This window comes from Centroberyx affinis, unplaced genomic scaffold (assembly GCF_046629955.1).
Source record: "Centroberyx affinis isolate AG114_WGS23_722 - 3 ecotype Tasmania unplaced genomic scaffold, CSIRO-AGI_Caff_v1 ptg000410l_1, whole genome shotgun sequence".
NCBI lineage: Eukaryota > Metazoa > Chordata > Actinopteri > Beryciformes > Berycidae > Centroberyx > Centroberyx affinis.
Window position 1 is genome coordinate 85,085 of NW_027279077.1, and position 22,316 is coordinate 107,400.

At 41.2% G+C, this 22,316-nt stretch overlaps 2 protein-coding genes and 4 non-coding genes across 12 annotated transcripts; 1 reads left to right on the forward strand and 5 right to left on the reverse strand.

Annotated features, from left to right (window-relative positions):
- Positions 1-715: 715 nt before the first annotated feature.
- Positions 716-10,216, reverse strand: rps7 (ribosomal protein S7). The gene is made up of 7 exons (XM_071516607.1): positions 10,178-10,216; positions 9,357-9,441; positions 9,042-9,113; positions 6,916-7,059; positions 4,606-4,670; positions 2,875-3,025; positions 716-826 (listed from the first exon to the last, which is right to left on the reverse strand). Exons 2-7 carry the CDS (start codon positions 9,429-9,431, stop codon positions 749-751), a joined length of 585 nt encoding a protein of 194 aa, XP_071372708.1. The 5' UTR covers positions 9,432-9,441; positions 10,178-10,216; the 3' UTR covers positions 716-748.
- Positions 1,745-1,961, reverse strand: LOC139641932 (small nucleolar RNA SNORA73 family). Its single transcript, XR_011694993.1, has one exon. It is a non-coding gene; the product is annotated as a small nucleolar RNA SNORA73 family (small nucleolar RNA).
- LOC139641933 (small nucleolar RNA SNORA73 family) lies at positions 3,598-3,814 on the reverse strand. Its single transcript, XR_011694994.1, has one exon. It is a non-coding gene; the product is annotated as a small nucleolar RNA SNORA73 family (small nucleolar RNA).
- Positions 5,559-5,775, reverse strand: LOC139641935 (small nucleolar RNA SNORA73 family). Its single transcript, XR_011694996.1, has one exon. It is a non-coding gene; the product is annotated as a small nucleolar RNA SNORA73 family (small nucleolar RNA).
- On the reverse strand, positions 7,942-8,158 carry LOC139641934 (small nucleolar RNA SNORA73 family). Its single transcript, XR_011694995.1, has one exon. It is a non-coding gene; the product is annotated as a small nucleolar RNA SNORA73 family (small nucleolar RNA).
- Positions 10,217-10,327: 111 nt separating the features above from the next.
- On the forward strand, positions 10,328-19,309 carry rnaseh1 (ribonuclease H1). 7 transcript variants are annotated; one of them, XM_071516605.1, is made up of 9 exons: positions 10,328-10,856; positions 11,647-11,752; positions 12,328-12,341; positions 12,615-12,796; positions 13,670-13,769; positions 15,654-15,708; positions 16,417-16,501; positions 17,867-17,991; positions 18,981-19,309. In XM_071516605.1, exons 1-9 carry the CDS (start codon positions 10,726-10,728, stop codon positions 19,065-19,067), a joined length of 885 nt encoding a protein of 294 aa, XP_071372706.1. In that variant the 5' UTR covers positions 10,328-10,725; the 3' UTR covers positions 19,068-19,309. The 7 variants fall into 7 exon arrangements, with proteins under 7 accessions (XP_071372706.1, XP_071372702.1, XP_071372705.1 ...); XM_071516606.1 differs by lacking the exon at positions 12,328-12,341 and having other exon boundaries at positions 10,430-10,447; positions 10,755-10,856; positions 11,647-11,771; positions 12,605-12,796; positions 18,981-19,307; XM_071516601.1 differs by lacking the exon at positions 12,328-12,341 and having other exon boundaries at positions 11,647-11,792; positions 12,608-12,796; positions 18,981-19,308.
- The last annotated feature ends 3,007 nt before the right edge of the window (positions 19,310-22,316 follow it).

A 22,316-nucleotide genomic window follows, 5' to 3' on the forward strand; every position in this document is an offset into this window, starting at 1 on the left:
AAACATTTATCCTGGATATTCAGTATTACCTGAGCATTATCAACACAAAGTATTCCATCATTAACGTATTGTACTAGATGCCAACATCACCATTAATATGTAATGAGTATGATATCTGGATAAAATGACCTTGACATTTCAAACTCCGGGTCAAAACATTTGCTGCTCTTGAGTCTTGATCCTCCACAGCGCCCCCTACAGGCTGAGAACAGTGCCACCAGCTACTGAATCTGAATTTTATATCTGCATTAAGTCTCCAGGCTGATACACTGGTGATGATCTAAGTGACATTAAATACTACAGGCTGAATGATCTCCACTTAATATGGATCTAAATTAAATCCTTTATTCTAATGTGATTCTATGATTTAAACTATATTCTGCAATGAGCTCAAGAGTTTCTGTACAGTCTGAGCTGCACAAACTGTATATAATTATAATCCATTTTACTTCATATTTAATGGTACAATGTTTGTTCAGATGTTCATTCATGTGTCTAAATTTTGCAATGCAACACTACGTTTCACTATAATATGCGAGTATGTATGTGTGAAATAAAATACTTATTCCACAAATCATCAATCCCACTGCTTGTGATCACATTAACAATCAGGAGGTGCAGTTCATATAAAACGTCTCTTCTGTTTGACTCTCCTCCTCTCAGGCTTTTTATTTTCCCACAGGATGAAGCAGGAAGGACAAGAAACAACCAGAAAGACAGTAAACAAATTTATTTTGTCATCTGCAGTTTACAGCTGGAATTCTGGGAATTCAAAAATGACGTCTTTGCCTGTGAGCTTCTTGTAGACACCAGAGAACGTCTCCACCTGCAACACAAACACCAGGTTCAACACTGAGGAGCAGGAAGCTTTTCATACAGACTCACTGTCAGGACGATGATAACTGGGGTTTGACTGACAGTTCTGGTGTCTATAAATACTGAATGAGTTTAAAATTTTAAATGTTCACGGTAAAAATGACAAGTACTCAGGATCATTCTTGTCAGGGAGATAAAAGCCTCTGAAAAAATTAGATTATGGGACATAAAACTCTCCACTGAATCCAGGATAATAATTAACATTATCATCCTTGTGTGGAATCTGATCAAAGTGTCTCATTAGAATCAGTTCAGGTTTTCCCATAGACAACCAGTGTAGTATTGATCACTTCTACAATCAATACAGAATCAGATCAGACTGGACCAGATCCCACGTTAATAAGTGGGATCTGGTCCAGTATCGGCCCAGATATCGGACCAGATCCCACTTTAATAAGTGGGATCTGGTCCAGATATCAGTCGAACCCCGGTTTTACCTCAAACCAACGGCTTTAATGACATTTCAACAGTCTGACAGACAGTTCAGTTTGTGCACTGCATGGTTTGTGTCCCCAGTCACGGCCCAAAGGACTCTGGGAAGTTGTAGAAATATACAGGCGGCCCGGTCTGGTGAATTTCAGGATTTACCAACACAAAAAACTGATTTTCCTGCTGTGAGTAAAGCAGAGTTTTGTTTAGTTTCAGTTACAGAATATCAAGACATTTTCCCTGTGTAGAGAAACATTACAGAAACTTTCAATACTTTTCCCAAACTTTGTAAATTTCCAAAATCTTAAAAACCCAGACGACTGTTTCCAGAGCCAGGCTGGATGATTTAAGATCTGCTTGTGGTTCAGTACTACTCTAACTCAAGCCTGTGACATACTGAGCATCCAAAGTGAAAATCAATCAACTGACAGACTGTTGGGTTTGTGCACTGCATGGTTTGTCTCCCCAGTCACGGCCCAAAGGACTCTGGGAAGTTGTAGGAATATACAGGCGGCCCGTCCTCGCCGGCCGGGCGGCCGGGGACGGAGCTTTCTCTCCGACGTTGTGGAACGGGACTGTACGTCACAAAGAGCTACGCTCCCATACGCCACCAGGACAGAGCCAGCAGCCAGGCAGCTGCTGGGTGCCCACGTCGGGTCAGAGGTCACAGCTACTACACGGCTTTAATACTCGCTTCTGATTGGCCGATGAAGGCGCTCTGAGGTCTGTTATTTCTGAACAACAGGCTGTTTCATATGTCAACATATCAGTCAATAGTCAGGCAGATTTTGTAAATTTCCAATTAATTTATGGCAGATTTTTAAACATTTCCAATTAATTTAAGTGGCGCCACCTTGTGGCAGAAGACATTAACTGCTTTTTACTAAAGACTCCTGCTGGAAGCTGGAGATTACATGTTTGCTTGTATGACATGTATATGATGGTATAGTAAGTCCTTTGAGACATGCTTGTGATATAAACAAACATGACTAGACTACAGAAGCGTGTAATGAAATAATTTTGAATCAATATTTTGTCAAATTATTCATGCCTTAAGTAGCCGTGTAATAAGCTGCTTTGAGAAAATCAAGCAGCCAAGAGGTTCAGATGCAAAATGTAGAATCAAATCACTCAGACAAAACCATCAGGACTGATGATCATGAGGACATTTCACCAGATGGTGATCATGTTTCAGTAGAGATGCACTGACAGCAGGTCTACAGAACCGACTCCAAGCTTCATTTTAAAATGTGAGAATCAATCTGATTGGCACTCAGTAACATTGATGCATGCTGCCTGGTGTTGGCCTATTGATTACAAATCTCCTACAGGAACAAGCGTTTCATTTGATGAAAACATCAAAGCACTGAAAAACTTCTCACTGGCTGTTTGAGGACGAATCGCCACATTTCCCCTCTGATCATTAAGGTGTTTTATTTCCCCTCAGCAGATGGTTAAAGTGTCGTATCTGAAGCTTCATCATCAGTGCACCTCTACGCCAAACTGACCCCACGTCAGCAACACACACAGAAGAACCCGGTTCCCTGCAGCCACAGACGGTCTACTGACTTTGTGTTCCACGTTGTTCTGCTGAGCCTTGTCCAGGTGGACCTTGATGAGCCGGCTGCTGTCCAGTTTGACCCGGATCCTCTTTCCCACGATCTCACTGGGGAACACCAGGTCCTCCAAGATGGCGTCGTGGACCGCGGTCAGAGTACGGCTGGGGGCGGAGCCAACACAGACGTTACATTCAGACTGAACATCTATACAGGAAGCTGACTTAGAGGCAAGGTAAACGTTTATATCATACACAAGGCAAATTCAATGTGCTTCACATTAGAGCTGCAACGATTAATCGATTAGTTGTCAACTATTAAATTAATCGCCACCTAAAAAGACAAAATAAGACATTTGAGGACGTCATCTTGGGCTTTGGGAAACACTGATCCACATTCTTCACCATTTTCTGACATTTTATAGACCGAACAACTAATCGATTAATCGAGAAAATAATCGATAGTTGCAGCCCTACTTCACATTGCATGTTCTTTAGTTTCGTGTGATCAATATAACTGGGGTTCCACTGATATTTTTAGACTGACACTGTCAATGGATACTGAATGTGTTTAAATTTGAAGGTTTTCATGGTAAAAATTAGAAATATTCAAGCAGAAAAGCATCAGAAGCTGCATCATATCCATCCGGACCAGATCCCATGTTAACAGAAGTCCAGTATCGGCCCAGATATCAGTCGAACCCCAGGTCTACTTGACCCCCCTGACAGACGGTTCAGTTTGTGCACTGCATGGTTTGTCTCCCCAGTCACGGCCCAAAGGACTCTGGGAAGTTGTAGGAATATACAGGCGGCCCGTCCTCGCCGGCCGGGCGGCCGGGGACGGAGCTTTCTCTCCGACGTTGTGGAACGGGACTGTACGTCACAAAGAGCTACGCTCCCATACGCCACCAGGACAGAGCCAGCAGCCAGGCAGCTGCTGGGTGCCCACGTCGGGTCAGAGGTCAGAGGTCAGACAGTTAAAACACACTGGAGGGCCGGGCGATCGAATACATCCTTGTCAACCAATCAACATCACACATATCATTGATCCCAAACCTACGTATATGTCGATGTCGGGGGGCGGGGCAGGCCAGATGATTTCATTTAACTGTATTCAAGACTGTTTTAAGTTTTAGTGCAGTTTAACCCTCTAGACCCCATAGCACCCGTCATTTTTAAATCGTTTAAAATGTACCCAAAAACTGAAAATCAAGTTATCAGCTTTGTTTTATATAGGACTGACCGGGTTGGGGCGACTTTTATCCATATAACGTTAAGTTTGGCAAATTTTTCCATATTTGTTTGTCGACTATTACAGTCTGATCTTATTACTGTGTGGGTTGAGGCGCTGGAGGTTTCGTATGGATTTTGAAAGCTTATCGTTAGCCAAGATAGGAAGGATCTGTTTTGTTGTCATACTGTGAATGTTCACACTGAAGTAAGGAGACGCCCTGAATCACCTTGCCATGTATTTGGTACCAAATTAAAAAGGGAAAGTTGTGTTTTTTTCTTAAATGGAAAAACTTGTGATCGTCAATTTCTTTTTGAGATATAGCAGTTTGTTTGGAATGAGCAAGAAAATGCTGATTTAAGTGAGAATTCCCACTGAACTGCAGCAACAGTCTTGAATGCTACTGGGGTCTGGAGGGTTAAGACATTTCCAGGACTGTAAACCCCCTGAAAGCTGCTGCAGTGTTCGGTGGGAGTGAAAACCAGCAGCCGTCTCCATCAGACGCTTCACTCACCTCCTGGGACGCTTCTGCTTATTCTTTGTGCGGCTTTTCCTGGTGGGTTTGGGCAGGATTCTCCTCTGGAAGACAACAACAACAACAACGATCAGTTAACATTTAATCAAAAACCAGATAGATCTGCTGACATGAAGATCTGTCAGGAGAGAGACCTACCAGGAAGGAGAGAGACCTACCAGGACAAGGAAGCATCAAGACAAACATACAAGCATGACTAACTGAGAAGCAGTCCAGGAACAGATTCCTGAACCACATTAACAAGGTTTAGACTGAAATATCGGGCCAATACTGGATATCAATACTGAGTATCAGCCAGTCAGTGCTGATATGATGGAGGTTCCCCTTTATATTCATAATTTCTGCTAACCCTCATCCTGCCTAAAACCATTACAATATTATGATTTCCAATAGTTTTAATGTTACATGATGCTCTAAATTCTGTTTCAGAGGCTTTTCCCCCCTGACAAGAAGAAAACTCTGGTTGGAAACACAAATATTTGCACTCTTGGCATGAAAATGGTCAAATTACAAGATACTGAACACCAGCTACCGATAACTGCATCCAAAAATATCAATATCACACACTACCAGTCAACAGTCTGGACCCACCTGATTGACTGTTCAAAGTCATTCTAATCTACAGTCTTCTGCTTCAATGCTTGAAATGAGTTTCTTAGTCAAATATAAATAGTGAAGTTGATCCTATGTATGAATTTCTTCCCAAAGCCTTTGCCTTTCCATCAAGGATAAGAATCTAAAATATAAGATAGTTTTGATTTGTTTAACACTTTTTTGGTCGCTGCATAATTCCATTTGTGTTATTTCATAGTTTTGAGTCTTTACTGTTATTCTGAAATGTGGAAAATAGTAAAAAAATAAAGAAAAATGTTGTGTGTCCAAACTTTTGACTGGTGTGCTTCATAAACTCATAGTCGAACCCTGATATTAAATATTGTGCACTGCATGGTTTGTCTCCCCAGTCACGGCCCAAAGGACTCTGGGAAGTTGTAGGAATATACAGGCGGCCCGTCCTCGCCGGCCGGGCGGCCGGGGACGGAGCTTTCTCTCCGACGTTGTGGAACGGGACTGTACGTCACAAAGAGCTACGCTCCCATACACCACCAGGACAGAGCCAGCAGCCAGGCAGCTGCTGGGTGCCCACGTCGGGTCAGAGGTCAGAGGTCGGGTTCGACTCATATGGAGAATTAAACACAGAAAACAACACTAACACATTCTGTCATACTGATTAATACATACTGATGTTTTTGGATTGACATTGTCTATGGAAACTGAAAATGTCCATGGTAAAAATGCCAAGTATTCAGGATTTTCTTCTTGTCAGGGGGGAAAAGCCTCAGACATTTAGAGCATCATGGGACACTAAAACTCTCCACTGATTTCTCTCTCAATCTGATCAAAGTGTCTCATTAGAATCATTTCAATTTAAGGCTTTTCCATAGGCAACCAGTGTAGTATTGATCAATTCTACAGTAAATCTGTAATCAAACTGCATCATATCTGATTTTTTTTTTTTTTTTTTTTAAATTGACCCCATACAACAGTCTAACCCTATATTAAGACACTGCAAAAACTACAAATTTGACTGACAGGTGGGGTTGGGTTCCGTTAATGGAAACGGTTCCAAGTTGGTAAAACACCCGGATTCGTTAAGCTCTGAATCTAACGAATCTCTTATCGTATCTTTCTTTTCTTCTCTCTCTTCTACAGCTGATGATGTAATACGAGTTCGTCTAACTCCCCAGTTTGTTTACTGGACTGACTGAACCTGGCAGATCGTCTCAGACTAAAGTGAGGCTGCACTTCAGAAATAAAATGTTGAGATTTATCCAACATGCAGTGACAGATCTGCAGTCCAGGGCGATATTGTGTTTTTATTCAAAACGGACCAAATCCTAAACATTAACATCTCATTTTACCAAGACACATTTTGGAGGAATCCAGCTGAAACACACCGATATTTAATGTTATTTAATACAGCTGTGGAGTTTGGAGGGATAACTCTAGGTTTGTCTCATATCTGTTATGTTTCAAGTTGAGATTGTACTGCTAAAATGTTTTTTAAAATCATAATAAAATCATTACTTCTATAGCATCTGGATGGCACTTATTAGTTTTATATGATAGTAAGACTAAATTACAAAGCTGATTTTAATTTCCACATGTTCTCTAGCAGTGGAACACAGAGGAAACCACAGAACAAAAACACTTCCCATCTGAAACCAACTTTAAACTGAAGTAGTCAACAGTGTGACTTCAGTATTCTCCCCTCCTCCTCCTCTTCCTCACCTGTGCGATGAAGACAACGTGTTTCCCGCTGAACTTCTTCTCCAGCTCCCTCACGAGCCGCACCTGAATCTTCTGGAAGGACTTCAGCTGAGGAACGGGAACGAAGATGATGATGGCTTTCCTGCTGCCACCGACCTCGATTTCCTGAGAGGAGAACGGGTTCAGAAGGACGGGAAGAAACAGGTGAACATCTGTACAGAGGCAGCCAGGTGTGTTCCTTCTCCCAGAGGGTGACCAGACCAACACTGGGAAATGTTTGTCTGCCAAGTTAGTCAACTCTACAGGTAACTATCACCTTGAGTCCTGTTCTAAACATCTATCTGGCTGCTAAAATAGTAAAAATGTCTGGTGAATTTCAGGATTTACCAATACAAAAAAATTATTTTCCTGCTGTGAGTAAAGCGTCTGAATTTTGTCTGAACTGATAAGAAGCTAATTTTATTTAGAAACTCAGACAAAATGAAGTATGGTAGGAATATGTGAAAATTTCAGTTTAGTTTGACATCACACCAAACATTACCATTCAGTTCAATATGATGAACATTAATTTGATTATTTAATGTGATTTTGCTTATGTGAGCCATATCGTCATATATATCAATATAAAAAAAATCCTTATGATTATCGTGATATTGATTTCGACCATATCGTCCAGCCCTACTGCGTAGAGAAACATTTTAAACACTTTTCCTAGACTAGTCAAATTTCCAAAATCTTCAAGACCCAGACATCACTATACATGTTCCCAGTGGTTCAGTAACATTTTAACTCAAGTCTGTAACATTTTAACAGTCAAAATCAGTCAAATGTGACTGATGGAGAGAAACATTACAGAAACTTTCAATACTTTTCCCAAACTTTGTAAATTTCCAAAATCTTAAAAACCCAAACATGACTGTTTCCAGAGCCAGGCTGGATGATTTAAGATCCGTTTGTGGTTCAGTACAACTCTAACTCACGCTTATGACATTTTGAGAATGAATAGTGAAAAACATTCAACACTTGACCCCCCTGACAGACGGTTCAGTTTGTGCACTGCATGGTTTGTCTCCCCAGTCACGGCCCAAAGGACTCTGGGAAGTTGTAGGAATATACAGGCGGCCCGTCCTCGCCGGCCGGGCGGCCGGGGACGGAGCTTTCTCTCCGACGTTGTGGAACGGGACTGTACGTCACAAAGAGCTACGCTCCCATACGCCACCAGGACAGAGCCAGCAGCCAGGCAGCTGCTGGGTGCCCACGTCGGGTCAGAGGTCACATTAAACACCCTGGAGGGCCGGGCGATATGAATAAAGTATATATCATGATAATCAAAGGGACGTTTTTCAGTATTATGTCACGATATTTGCTCATGTATGTGAAATAAACCAGTTGAGGTCTGTTGCAGTCAAATGATATTCCCTAAAATATGGCACATGTAATTTTGTAAGAAATTTGAGTTTATATATGCTTGGTGTCATTAATTTAGACAACAGAATTGCTTATCACAATGTTAGAATATCATAATTTAATCTGATATATGATATATGACAATACTGAATTATCGCCCAGCCCTAGTTCAGGTACATCAGAGGTTCTCAATCCCAGGTCCTCAGACCCGAAGTCCTGCTGGTTTTCAAATCCAGCCATCTAACCAGGGAATGATTCACACCTGAGATACAAGGTGAAGTCAATTAACTGTAATTAACTAGCTGGCAGGACAGAAACCCATCAGTCCTCTGCTTCCTGAGGACGAGGACTGAGAACCACTGAGGTAAAACTACTGAACAAGTTCACTACTGATGGATAACTGCACACAATAATTAGCCACGGAGCATTTTTACAAGACGTTAAACCCATTTTTCATCAAGGAAGACAAGTTTATTTTTCCAAACACGTCTTTACAGGAGTTCAGGACAAGCTGACCAGCATTACACCACCAGCACTCAGACTCTCCCAATATCCATTTTGGCAGAGTGACAAATTCATATGGCAATTACCTGTAACTATTTTATAACTTTTAGATTTCAGATGTTCTAGCGTCACCAGACTCCACACAGGCTCATACTGATGCTTAACTGTTCATGAACTCCAGAGGCAGGTTTATATAAGTAACAGCAATAAGTAGATGCTAGTTTTCAGCCTCGTACCTTTGCTGCAGTGATGTTCAGCTCCCTCAGCTGAGCCTTCAGGTCGGAGTTCATCTCCAGCTCGAGGAGAGCCTGCAGGGAACAGGCATCATGTCATGTGGATATATATACTGTCACATCTGGATTTCTATCAAAAAGTCTCTCACAATAATTCCTGTCACACTTCTCAATCAGCAATTATCATTCACCAACTAGTGAAATAAGTAGTAGTAGAGTAGGAAGCCAACAGACTCCTGGTCCTCCATGGACCAGGATTACAAACTACTGAAGCATATTAACTGAACTTTAATATTGAGACTGTAACCTGGCTCTTACCTGGGAGATCCCAGACTCAAACTCGTCTGGCTTTTCGCCATTCGGCTTCACGATTTTGGCGCTGGTACTGAACATGGCCTTGTGTCTGCACAACAAACAGACATGTGGGTTACACACATGAGCAGCCTGGCATCTCTAACACATCCTGGGTTAACAATACTCCTAACAAGGCTCCTTCAAACCAGCATGACCCGCGCTAGGCTAAAGCTAAGCCTATCTGACACGTTCAAAGCTAACCTGGAGTAGCTACATGGATAAAGGAAAAACCGGTTGTGTTAAAAACGAACAGGTGAGGCTCACACACGCAGCGACTGATTGAAGTAACTTTAAACACCAGTTTCCAAGTCAACAAGCTGCCACTGAAGGTTAGCACAAGTAGGGCTCAGTTTACCTTACAACCCAGCTAACGTTAGCTAAGCTAGCCTGCTCCTGTCTATCACTGCCTGGGTTTCACTGGCTAGTTAGCAGTGGCTAGCACAAGTATGGTAACTTATCGAATAGAGTTATATTTAACAGAAAACGACTCCTATACAGGACTAAATGTATTCAGCTGAAGGTAATCTTCTCCTGTCACTGTGTAGCTGCTATGTGAACACATGCACGGCCCGCTAACCGCTCCTCTCATAGGAACCGATACTCACCCCAGCTACTCTACTACGCTTCATTTTGTTAAATAAAACGGCCATCCGCCGCCACAAACTAAACAATCTAAGGCATCAGTGGCTTAAGATGCATTACGATATAAAAATATAACACTTTAACGTTGTTAAGGCATAGTTAGACACAGAATCGGCAGCACTGTGAAAAATGTCACGACCAACCTCAGTCAACGACGGCCAGGGAAGAGGCCGGAACATCGCGAGAGTTGCATTAATCTGCGATGGGAACCCATGGCCACATCGCGAGAGTTGTATTGACCCACGTTGGGAGTCATAGGAACATCGCGAGAGTTTATTAACCCGTTGGCGATCATGAGAACAACAGGGAAGTGTTGTACATGTCAATAATAGTTTTATTGTTTTCTTAGCGTTTGGTGCAAGAATTTACTCAAAGTCAAACAAACGTTTTATTTTGGACACTTATCTAGAAAGGTATAGCAGAGAGTATGGTGTTCTGATGTTTATAGAGAATATATTTTATGGCGTTTGGGAGCTTTCTGAGATTCAGAGAGCTTGCTGCATCCTAACAAGCTAGCTAGCAGCTAACGTTGCTAGCTCAGTGTAAAGTAGGTGTGTATACTGCACTGTTGAACTCCAGGTCGCCATAGTTTAATAGCAGAAACATTGACCAGGCGAGCGGGGTTTGTTGTCTTTAAATCAACACCACCATGCTAGGCACCTCCAGGTTTCGGGGGTTTCTGGTCTGAGTGATGCTGAGGAGGCTGACTGGTCTTTACAGTGTAGTCCGCCGGACAGTCTGCATCGCTGCCGACGACATGGCGAAGGGGAAGTTCTTCTACGCCGTGAGGAAAGGATTCAAACCCGGAGTCTACAAAACCTGGTGAGGCGGCTCATGGCTTGTGTAGAACGTCAGTTTTTTTGCACGGACACTGGGGATCGTTGGCCCCGCAGTGACGTTCTCTTCTATGGCGGCAATGATGTGCCAAACTGCATTCAGATATGTAGGGAGTTTGGTGTTCTCTTGTTATCGGCAAAAGCAAATTCCTGTTGGAACATGACTTAAGACATTTTACGAATCATAAGGATCCGCTCTTCTATTCGGCATAGGTCCAATACACTGAACACAGCTTTTTGCCAACAAAATTCCAACTTTTACTTTTACTACCGTCTTCTTCCACCAAAATACACAGGCGGTATTGGTGTAAACCAACTGTAAGAGATGAGATTATTGAAATCAAATGCTGACAAATTAAATTGACGGATTTTTTTTTATTGAATTTAGCATGATTGTCTCTCTATACAAGACTTTTTCATTCACAGGCCTAGGAAAGCTGTGAAAAGTAAGAAATGTTCTTAAAAAGTTTAGGAATTGCTTAAAAAAAGGTTACAAATTGAGAAATGATTGATGTTCAACCCCTTTTCACCAGTGTACACATTTTATGTAGTTGTAGTATACTTTAGTATACTTTAAACTTTTGTAATGTTCAGCAATAGAGTGAAGTAGTATAGTTGCCCAGCCACTATAATCAAACATCACACTGAACACTTCTAATCCAGTCAAGAAAATAACTTATGGAAAACGTCTGACGAATTTTGAGATGAGAAAATGTACAGGAACCCTGTTTATAAGAAAGCTAATGATTAGTTTCCTGTTTTTCTCTGTGATTTAGGGACGAGTGTAAGAGCCAGGTGGACAAGTTTCCAAAATCCACTTATAAGAAGTTTGCCTCAGAGAAAGATGCGTGGGCGTTCGTCAGAGGAGTCGACCCCTGTCCGGTCCCAGAGGTGAAGAACGGTACGCTGGTCCAAACATCCAGTACTAAAGTTCAGTATCAGTACTACGGTTCAGTATCAGTACTACGGTTCAGTATCAGTACTACAGTTCAGTATCAGTACTGTAGTTCAGTATCAGTACTATAGTTCAGTTACAGTTCAGTATCAGTACTGTGGTTCAGTATCAGTACTACAGTTCAGTATCAGTACTATAGTATCAGTACTATGGTTCAGTATCAGTACTACGGTTCAGTGTCAGTACTGTGGTTCAGTATCAGTACTGTGGTTCAGTATCAGTACTATAGTATCAGTACTATGGTTCAGTATCAGTACTATGGTTCAGTATCAGTACTATGGTTCAGTACAGTATCAGTATGACTATGAAAAAAATTCATCAGTGGGGAAAAAAGGACGATGAGATGATTTTGGTGTCGGTCAGAAAAACATTTCTGGAATCCGAAAAAAAGACCAGTGTTTAGTTGTTGTAATAAATGTTTTTTCTTGCGATGTACTGAGTGTTTGCAGTTGAGATACAATAGAAAAAACATTAAGACTGACTTATTTTGAGCCAGTGTTAGCCACCTTCTCCCAGGTTAGACTTGAGTTATGACTGTTTTTTCCCCATGGCAATCAGACTGATAGGAATGTGTTGTATTTCTCAAAACTGCTTTTTATATTTGGAACAACATGTAGATGCTATTTCATCATTGACAGTGTTTTGTAATCAGTGCAGCTGGCTGTAGGCACTGATGAATCTACACAGCTAAAATCCCTCAGCTGTTTTCTGCCTCTACACATTTCTGCGTTTTCATTTGAGGAAAACGGCCGGTGACCGGTTTGTGTTTTGGGCTTCAGAAGCTCCGAGCGGCGAGGCGGCGCTCGCTCTGCTTCCCAAGAGAGGCCCGGAGCCTCTGGAGTACATCCCCATCGGTCAGAAGAGGTCCTACTCACAGGTGGAGGAGGAGGAGCCGAGCGCCAAACGAGTCAAACAGGCAGAGGAGGACAGTCGCTCGGCTCCAGAAAACACAGACGGGTTCACATACATGGGTAAGATGGTGAAACTGCAGAAATGAGTCGACAAGACGCAAAACCCAGTCTGTCATTAAAGAGAAATGTCTGGTGATTGATCAGATAAATTCGTTTTTTAAGTAATTGAAGCATATTACAGTACTGTTTCTAAGGTTTTCATCTTATTAATAATCATCGGGATAATATTGTATATTGAGATCATTTTAATCGTAATCGTGCTATGAGGTTTTCATATCGGTACAGACCTAATTAAGATAATCAGATAAATGTATTTACATGAGTATTGATTTTGAGTGTGTTTACATGCTCTCTGATAATTTTGTTTTTTGATTTGGGCAATACTGCTGAAACTGTCATGTAAACACCTTCGTCTAATATCTGAATCAGAGTAACAGAACCTGGTTAACACAGCTAGATTTCTGCTCAATCTTTCCATTTATTAGGGATGGAAACGCCTTTAGATTTTGTGCTGAAGTTTGTGCTCATGCTCAGATGTAAAAAAAAAAAAAGAAGAAATCAGACTAATGCTGAGCTCAGATTACAGGAGTTTTCCCCTTCGGCAATCGGAGGAGAAATCTGGACCTGGTCTCAGTCAGTACTGATGTTCAGCACAGAATATCTGGTAATGTGAGCTGTTTACAAATCAAATCTGAACCGTCCCAAACTGTTCACAGGCGCATCAGGGCGGCCTGATCATCTCCAACCCGTTGATATTTGCAAAACGCGAAAATTCAAAAGATTGGGCAAAAACCCTGCTGTGTTGATCAGGTTCCTCATGATGCGATACTCTGTTTACATGAACCCTGAAATAATGCAGAAAATCGCCTCGGTCGGACTGTGATTGGTTTATCGGTGCTCAGTGAACTCAGCAGCGTGTCTCCGCCCCTCCAGGAGACTCTGTGGTGGTTTATACAGACGGCTGCTGCTCAGCTAACGGACAGCGCGGAGCCCGGGCCGGCATCGGAGTTTACTGGGGCCGCAACCATCCACTGTGAGTCCAGCACACTCCTCACCTTCAGTCCTGATATATGTAAGGGGTAAAGCCCCACGAGGTTTCTATAATCAGGAATTAATGGACTCCGCGGAGGCAACTGTCCGTTCTGGCCTCCCCGTCTTCCATTAATTCCTGATTATGGACTCCTCGAAGGGCATTATCCGGCTTATACCATGGTCACTTGCCAAAGAAGAAAAAAAAATAAGACCATTAATTTATATTTTCATGCGTTTTGTAATCAAAATCTAAAGTTTTTCACAAGCCATAACTCAGTTTCCCTGGTAACACCTGAGGGTTTGACTAATACCTGGAACAATCATTACCGTCCCATAAGCTTCTTATGCAACAGAAACGTTGTTCACTGCTCCAGTAAATAGGACGAACCTTAGATAGGACTTGGCAGCAGGAGATATTTCTAGTCTGCTCAGCTCATAGAACCCTTTGGCTCAGCTAGGAGCCAGAAAGCTAACGTTATGCTAGCAACATTCAAAGTCAATAACAAACAGTAAATATAATTTGACAGTATGTTTAACAACAAGACTAGCTAGCTATCAGCCATGTCATTGTCCCCAAATCAATATCAAGATTTTCACCAACATACAAATTGTAAATGGAGGCTTTGACTGCGTCCCTGTTGCTATGGTTACTCATTTTAGATACAGGCTGATGCTGCGTAGCCAGCGCATTAATTTAGAATGGTGAACAGACAGTTTCACTGGAACTACTTAGTAGGTGTCCATTAATGGACACCCTGCAGCCAATCAGAATCGAGTATTCACCCAGACCATGGTGTAAATATATTTTAAAGTTGATTTATTTTTAAGTAAAGCAACACGAGACATGAACATTGTGGTACACTCAGATATTCAGACGTCCTGCACAGGTAGAGACATAAAAAAATCAACATAACACAAAACACACAGACGGGGGATGATGGTGCTGATATTTTAAATGACATAAGTGACATGTAGAGAGCTAACAACACACAGTTTGTACATTGCTGTGCAAAAGGCAAAGGCAAGGCAAACTTTATTTAAATAGCATATTTCATACACAAGGCAAATACAACGTGCTTCACATAAAACAGAAAAAAAATACATACACACTCCACAACTATTTAAAATGACATTAAAAAAGAAAGAAAGAAAGATATTGAGCAGTCACTCTCAGGCACCTCAGGATCAAAGAGCGAGGGCTTCTTTCTAGAGCCGCCATTTTGCACCGAGAGACATTCAACAATCATACAGGGAGAGATCCATCAGAGAAGAGGAGAGAGACCAGTTTCTCCACCCACAGGAGCAGGAGAGAGACCAGCATGCACTGCAGCAGAGAGACAGGAAGGAGAGACTCTTTCTAGACTGGATAAACTCTCACTCAACATCACTCTCTCTCTCTCTCTCCACTGACATTTATAACCTACAGCTGGATGCAACAAGTCCCCGCCCCTTCTCTGGAGGTTGTTGAAAGGCATTCTGGGAAACGTAGGAAACCACCAACTGCAGTAGAAGCAGTCGAGGCAGGTTGAGGGAAAGTGGGTTCACCAAAAAGTAAATGACAAAACTTCATCACTAAATAACTCCTGGATGAATTGAACCTCACAGACTGAAGAGATCAAACAGTGAAGAGGATCTGAGGCCGGATGTTTCCTTTAATCGACGTTATTGATTGGATTTGGAGCATGAAGCTCTTCATCAGGTCAGATCAATAAAGGGAGTGTCAGAGTGTGTTAGTCTGCAGTTTGATGTGTTTTAGTCAGGGACCAGTGACTCTCCTCCTCCTCCACCTCCTATTGGACAGAAGTGATTGACCTGTCAGTGATTGATCAGTGATTGATCTGCTCTATCTGACATGAATATCTGACATTAATGCTGTGTATTTCAGAAACGTGGCGGATCGTCTGGAGGGACGACAGACCAATCAGAGAGCAGAGATCCAGGTCAGAGTCTAACCAGCTTCAGTTCTCTGGAAACTAGAGTTGAACGATTTTGAAAAAATATCTAATTGCGATTATTTTGACTGATATTGCGATTGCGATATAATTCGCGATATTAGAGGGAATGATCATTTTTACATCATCATTCTCATTTTCATTGAAAAACGTATTAAAATGATTATGGTGTGATTTTTGCGGGGATCTGTACCAAACAAAGATGTTTTCTTAAGTCTGTAGAATATGATGTGTAGGCCAGGACATCTCTGCAGCACCACAATATTTACTTTAAAATGATATTTTGACACATTTCACCTTTAACAAATATTGCACCTCCTGCGATTTGAAAGTTGCAGTAGGCCATATTGTGATTTTGATAAAATTTCGATTAATTGTTCAGCCCTACTGGAAACATATTCAAATCACAATTAGACTTCTGCCCAAAACATAATAATTCACCATGATGTAATAAAGCCCATAACATAATAAAAATCCAATAACATCCAATCCTCTTTTTCTTTTTAAATTGTAATTCTTTTTCTAAACTTTTTTTTTTTTTAAAGTCCTGAAATTCTGTAGAAAGATGCATCCACTTGTATCACAACCCATATCAGCAAAAAAAAAGAAAAACTTTGATTGTGATTTTTGTTTTTGATGACATCATGCAGTCTCACTACAACAGTATGTTAATATGAATATGAATATTGTCCTCAGGCGGCCTGCAGAGCGCTGGAGCAGGCCAAACAGAAGAACATCAAGAAGTTGGTTCTCTACACCGACAGCAAGTTCACCATCAACGGTCAGTTCCTGCTCCCTGACCTCTGACCTCTGACCTCTGACCTGCTGCTTACTCCTTATGTTGGAGATCTACAAACTGATTCAAACTTGAAATCCTCATGAAATGAAAAATGACTTTTTCACCTTGTGAGCTCACGAACATATCGGCTATCGGCGATTAGCTGAGTCCATCGCCGGCTGATTTTTTTTGGGCAATTTTTGTCATTTTATTTTGATAAATTAATGGCAAATAATTAACTTAATTAACAAAATAAAATGACAAAAATTGCCCAAAAAAAATCAACCGGCGATGGACTCAGCCAATCGCCGGTTGATTTTTTTTGGGCAATTTTTGTCATTTTATTTTGATAAATTAATGGTAAATAATTAACTTGTAAAAGGCAATTCAAAACGTGCGTGAATAGGAACTGGCAGTTGCAGTCGGGCCATATTTACACGTTCTTGTTGGACTGATTTGTGAAGAGTCTTTCACAGAACAGGCAGTGTGACTGAATGACACTGAAGCCTCTTTAGCGGTTTCTGTCTGATCGATCGGTGCTGAAAAGCATCGTCAATTCATAAATCATATTTGAGAACTAGACCAAAAGCTGTATGTGCAGTTGTGCACCCTGATCATTTAACAGCATAATATGTTATCCCACCTGTTTGTTGATTTGGAGGCTGAGTGGAGGGAGGCTCCTTCATCTGACACCATCACACTCTTCTTCAGAGTGTCTGAGCTGTTCAGTCTGTCTGGACTCGTCTGCAAAGACAGAAAATGACTTCATTTAGCTCCATCGGCTCGCCGGTTTCATCCGGTTTAAAACCAAAATAATCACAAATAGGGGATTTTGTTTTCTTTTTGGCAACGAGCTCTTCCAAGATTGTTTGCTGAAGATGGCGTGTGGGGAGTGGCACCAATATGTCGCCAATCACCGGTTGATGGGCTGACGGTGGCCGGTTGGAAATTTTAACATATCGCCCAACTCTACTGCACAGAATACAACACTTTCCATAAAATAAATGGATTAAACTAATTACAAGCAAAAGCAAAATTTTCAAGCAAAATAAAAGACGAGCAAAAGCAAGACAGAAATTCAAACGGTGATTTGTCTCGTAAAATAACATAAAAAAAAGAGTAAAATGGCATTAAAAGGTATGTTTTATTATGTATAGATTAATGTGTGACTCATATTCCATTGATTTTGACTCAAGGAAGTAAAGACGCCGTTTCATGGGGTCTGTAAGTGTTTGAGTTTCCCCACACCAGACCATCCTCTCTGTGTGTGTGTGTGTGTGTGTGTGTGTGTGTGTGTGTGTGTGTGTGTGTGTGTGTGTGTGTGTGTGTGTGTGTGTGTGTGTGTGTGTGTGTGTGTGTGTGTGGCAGGAGTGACCAGCTGGGTGAAAACCTGGAAGCTGAACGGCTGGAGGCTGAAGTCCGGCGGTCAGATCACCAACAAAGAAGACTTTGTGAAGCTGGACAAGCTGAACGCAGAGCTGGACGTCGTCTGGGTAAACACCTAAACCAGTGGTTCTCAACGTGGGGTCCGGGGACCACCAGGGGTCCTTGAGGGGGTTCCAGGGGGTCCCCAGCAAATTGATGAATTGTTAAACTTCAGCATTATTTAATTTACAAGAAGTTAACACAGTTAGAGAATGTAGAAGAATGACTGTTCTGATTATAGTTTCTCTGTTATCTCTCTACCTACAATACAGACAGTCATGGAGTTCTGGACAAAATCAAATCTGACAATAAAAATATTCTCAGATTTGGGTCCGAGAGACAAAATCTCATCAAATGGGGGTCTGTGGCTCTAATGTGGACTAGATTAGGGTCCTTGATATGAAAAAGGTTGAGAATCACTGATCTAAACATCTGATTTCATGTCTTTTAAACCAGAAAACCTAAATATTATAAATAAATACGAAACATCTCTCTCCTCCTCCTCTCCTTCCTCCTTTCCTTCCTTGTCACCTTTCTCCTATTCTTCCTTGTCTCCTTTCTCCTATTCTTCCTTGTCTCCTTTCTCCTCTCCCTCTTCCTCTCCTTCCTTGTCTCCTTCCTCCTCTCCCTCCTCCTCTTCTTCCTCCTTTCCTTCCTTGTCTCCTTTCTCCTATTCTTCCTCCTTTCGTTCCTTGTCACCTTTCTCCTTTTCTTCCTTGTCTCCTTTCTCCTATTCTCCCTTGTCTCCTTTCTCCTCTCCCTCTTCCTCTCCTTCCTTGTCTCCTTCCTCCTCTCCCTCCTCCTCTTCTTCCTCCTTTCCTTCCTTGTCTCCTTTCTCCTATTCTTCCTCCTTTCCTTCCTTGTCTCATTTCTCCTATTCTTCCTTGTCTCCTTTCTCCTCTCCCTCTTTCTCTCCTTCCTTGTCTCCTTCCTCTGCTTCCTCCTTTCCTTCCTTGTCTCCTCTCCCTCTTCCTCTCCTTCCTTGTCTCCTTCCTCTGCTTCTTCCTCCTCTCTCTCTCCTTCTCTCTCTCCTCGTCCACTTCCTTGTCTCCTCCAGATGCACATCCCAGGTCATGCTGGTTACCATGGCAACGAGGAGGCGGACAGGCTGTCCAGGGTAGGAGCCGCGAAGACTTTAGATTAGCTGCATGAAGAGGAGGAATACAGACAACATATCACTCTTCATCACTCTTCATGGGTTTTAATTTGTTCTCTGCACTTTCTGCTCATATCAGCCAGTCTGTGGATCTGATATTCAAGTTGCTTATTGGAGGTTCTCTTTTGTTTCTGTTTTAGTATTAGATTTTATGTTGAATGTGTTTTCTGTTAATAATGTTTCTGTTAATAAAGTCTGCTCAGTTTGAACGGCAGCTTTGCTTCTGGTTTGGCTTCAGCCTTCAGAAAGTTTTCAGACACTTCTCTCTCTGCAGTTTGTCCTTTTTTTTTCCATAAATGTATTTATTCATTTAACAGGTACAGAAATACAATATACATTAAGGACTCTTTTTTTTTTTACATTTTCCCCCACCCCTGGTCCCACATAGAATTTCTACAGATACAACCAAAAACCAACATAGTGGTTAAGTCAATGATAAAACAAAAGAACATGCAAAACGATGTATTGAGTGTGCATCAATGGTGAGTGCTTCATTTGTCCTGTAGTGTCTTTAATTTGATTATGTAATTAATCATAGGGCCCCAAACAAACAGGTTGTACAAACAGGTTGTACTTCATTTTCTCCAGGTTTAAGAACCTCATGAGGTCTCTGAGCCATAGAGATGCTTTGGTGAGTCAACAATATTCTTCTATGTGATAATAAGGATGCAAAGGCAATACTGTCCTTTGTTGTCGTCCTAATTATTTGCTGACCTGGTAAAACTCCAAAAATGCCCATTTCCAATCCATCCAGAATGGATCAAACTGAGATTTTCGTCAACGATCGACACAAAACCCAAAGAGGTCAAAGTGGAATTTTTAAAATGTACAAATCAATTCAGAATGAAAAGCTGAAACGTTTTGAGTCGGTAAGTATTCAGTCCATCTGACTCCAAATGGAGTTAAAGCAACATTCCTCTTAGTTTTAACATGGAGGTCATCTGTCACTTGACCAACATGAAAACCAGAATATAAAACTACTCACCAAGATCAGATGTGCTGTTGTGATTTTCTCAGAGGCGGTCTTATTACAACTTAAACATATTTCTCATCAGTTTAAAAGAAACAGACACACTAAAAACCCTCTTTTTGTTACAATAAATTTTTTTTAATCTTATGTCAGGTTATAGTGGTAATGGGCTATTCCACTTGCCACTGCACCATTTTCTGCGAGATGCAAAGAACTTAGCAAGTGGTGGAAAACAGAAGGTATATAAGACGTTAGATAAGAAATACAGGATAAGATAAATTAAAAAACTATTAAAGAGATAATACTGTGAAGTGTATAAGAGGAGAGAATAAATTATTTAAAAAAAAAAAAGGGGTAAATGTTGGGATTCAGGGGGCCCCATGTTTGCCTTTGCCCAGGGCCCCCAAATCACTGAGTCCGCCCCTGGATTTTCTGATTGTTGGGTGAATGTTTCAGAACAGGATTTTTCCGAACAGCATTTTTATTGATAGAAGAGAACACAGCGGAGGGATACCATTTAGGAGAGATAGTTCCTGTTTGGGAGACCGGATCTACTTTTATTTTTAAATACTAATTTTAGTGTAAACCAAGAATAGAAATGCAGAATGTTGATGGACCAGTTATTGCTTTATTGTCTTAAAGCAGGATCTGATGTTGAATCTGTTCACCAACGTGTTCAATGTCAGTTTCCATTCAAATACTGTTCATACTGTTATTTATCTGTTATTTATACTGTTATTTATCTTAGCACACTCATACTACCCCTTAGTTTATTCTATTTACAGAATATACTTAGCGTATTCATACCACTCTGTTCATACTGTTCATTCTGTTAATACTGTTCATACTGTATATACACCATACTGCATACAGCTCTGGAAAAAATTAAGAGACCACTGTAAAATTATCAGTTTCTCTGGTTTTACTATTTATAGGTGTGTGTTTGAGTAAAATGAACATTTTTGTTTTATTCTATAAACTACTGACAACATTTCTCCCAAATTCCATTTAGAGCATTTGTTTGCAGACCTCATATAATGCAAAGAAAACAAGTTCATATTCATTTTTAAACAACACAATACTGAAAATGACAATATTTTTATTTGGAATTTGGGAGAAATGTCAGTAGTTTATAGAATAAAACAAAAATGTTCATTTTACTCAAACACATACCTATAAATAGTAAAACCAGAGAAACTGATAATTTTGCAGTGGTCTCTTAATTTTTTCCAGAGCTGCATATATATATATATATATATATAAATATTATAATATACATCTTGCATATTCATATATCTTGCATACTCATATCCACTGTTCTACTGTTGATACTGTTCATACTGTATATATCTTAGCACATTCATACTACCCTTATAGCTTATTCTATTTATATATTATATATATGTACATTACACTGCACTGCACTTTTACTGTTTCTGTTGCACTTCTGGTTAGATGCTAAACTGCATTTCGTTGTTTAGCACTTGTACTCTGTGCAATGACAATAAAGTTGAATCTAATCTAATCTAAAAAATGAATGGGAAGTAAAAATCTGAACGCTACAAACTGGTCCAGCTGCATCTGATCCTGGTGAGGATTATATTCTGGTTTTAACCCTCATGATAAAACTAAGGAGGGGATGTTGCTTTAAGGGACTGAATGTACCGAGGTGATTATCCTGAGCTGAACTCTGCCTCAGTGTGGATGTGCAGTGTGATGCTGTCCACCGGCCAGCAGGGGGCGCTGCAGCCTCCTGCTCTGCTGCAGCCTCCTGCTCAGGTGCTGAAGGTGTTTCAGCTGCAGGACGACAAACCAAACCCAGCCCCCACCCCCCCCCCCCAGCAACACAGCTCCACAGCTCCCAGTGGGACCAGCAGGCGGACTGGGTTTGTGGCATTAGAGGAGGAGGAGGAGGAGGGAATGAACTGAACTGAACTGAACTCATCTGCACCCGGTTTCCTCCAGAGAGAGGAAGAGGATGGAGGGAAACAGGGGGAAAGGGGGAGAGACAAGGGAAAGACAGGAGAAAGATGGGGAAAGGCAGAGGAAAGACAGGAAACGGGAAAAGATGGAGAAACGGGGAAAGACGGGAAAACAGAAAGGCAAGGAAAAGAAGGGGAAAGATGGAGAGAGGCAGGGAGAAAGATGTAGAAAGCAGGAAATGTGAAAAGAGGAGGAAAAGCAGAGAAAGACAAGGAGTAAGATGGAGAAAGAGAGGCAGAGAGAAACGGGGAAAGAGGAAGAAAAATGGGGAGAAAGATGGGAAG

What these genes read in the sequence shown, in the direction of transcription:
- rnaseh1 (XM_071516601.1), top strand. Translation starts at nt 10,726, where the DNA reads ATGCTGAGGAGGCTGACTGGTCTTTACAGTGTAGTCCGCCGGACAGTC. An exon ending in CCCGGAGTCTACAAAACCTG is followed by an intron (nt 10,857 to 11,646) that starts GTGAGGCGGCTC and finishes TCTGTGATTTAG; the next exon opens with GGACGAGTGTAAGAGCCAGG. An exon ending in CAGAGCTGGACGTCGTCTGG is followed by an intron (nt 17,992 to 18,980) that starts GTAAACACCTAA and finishes TGTCTCCTCCAG; the next exon opens with ATGCACATCCCAGGTCATGC.
- rps7 (XM_071516607.1), bottom strand. Translation starts at nt 9,431, where the DNA reads ATGTTCAGTACCAGCGCCAAAATCGTGAAGCCGAATGGCGAAAAGCCA. An exon ending in ACGTTGTCTTCATCGCACAG is followed by an intron (nt 4,671 to 6,915) that starts GTGAGGAAGAGG and finishes GTTGTCTTCCAG; the next exon opens with AGGAGAATCCTGCCCAAACC. An exon ending in AGAACAACGTGGAACACAAA is followed by an intron (nt 827 to 2,874) that starts GTCAGTAGACCG and finishes TTTGTGTTGCAG; the next exon opens with GTGGAGACGTTCTCTGGTGT.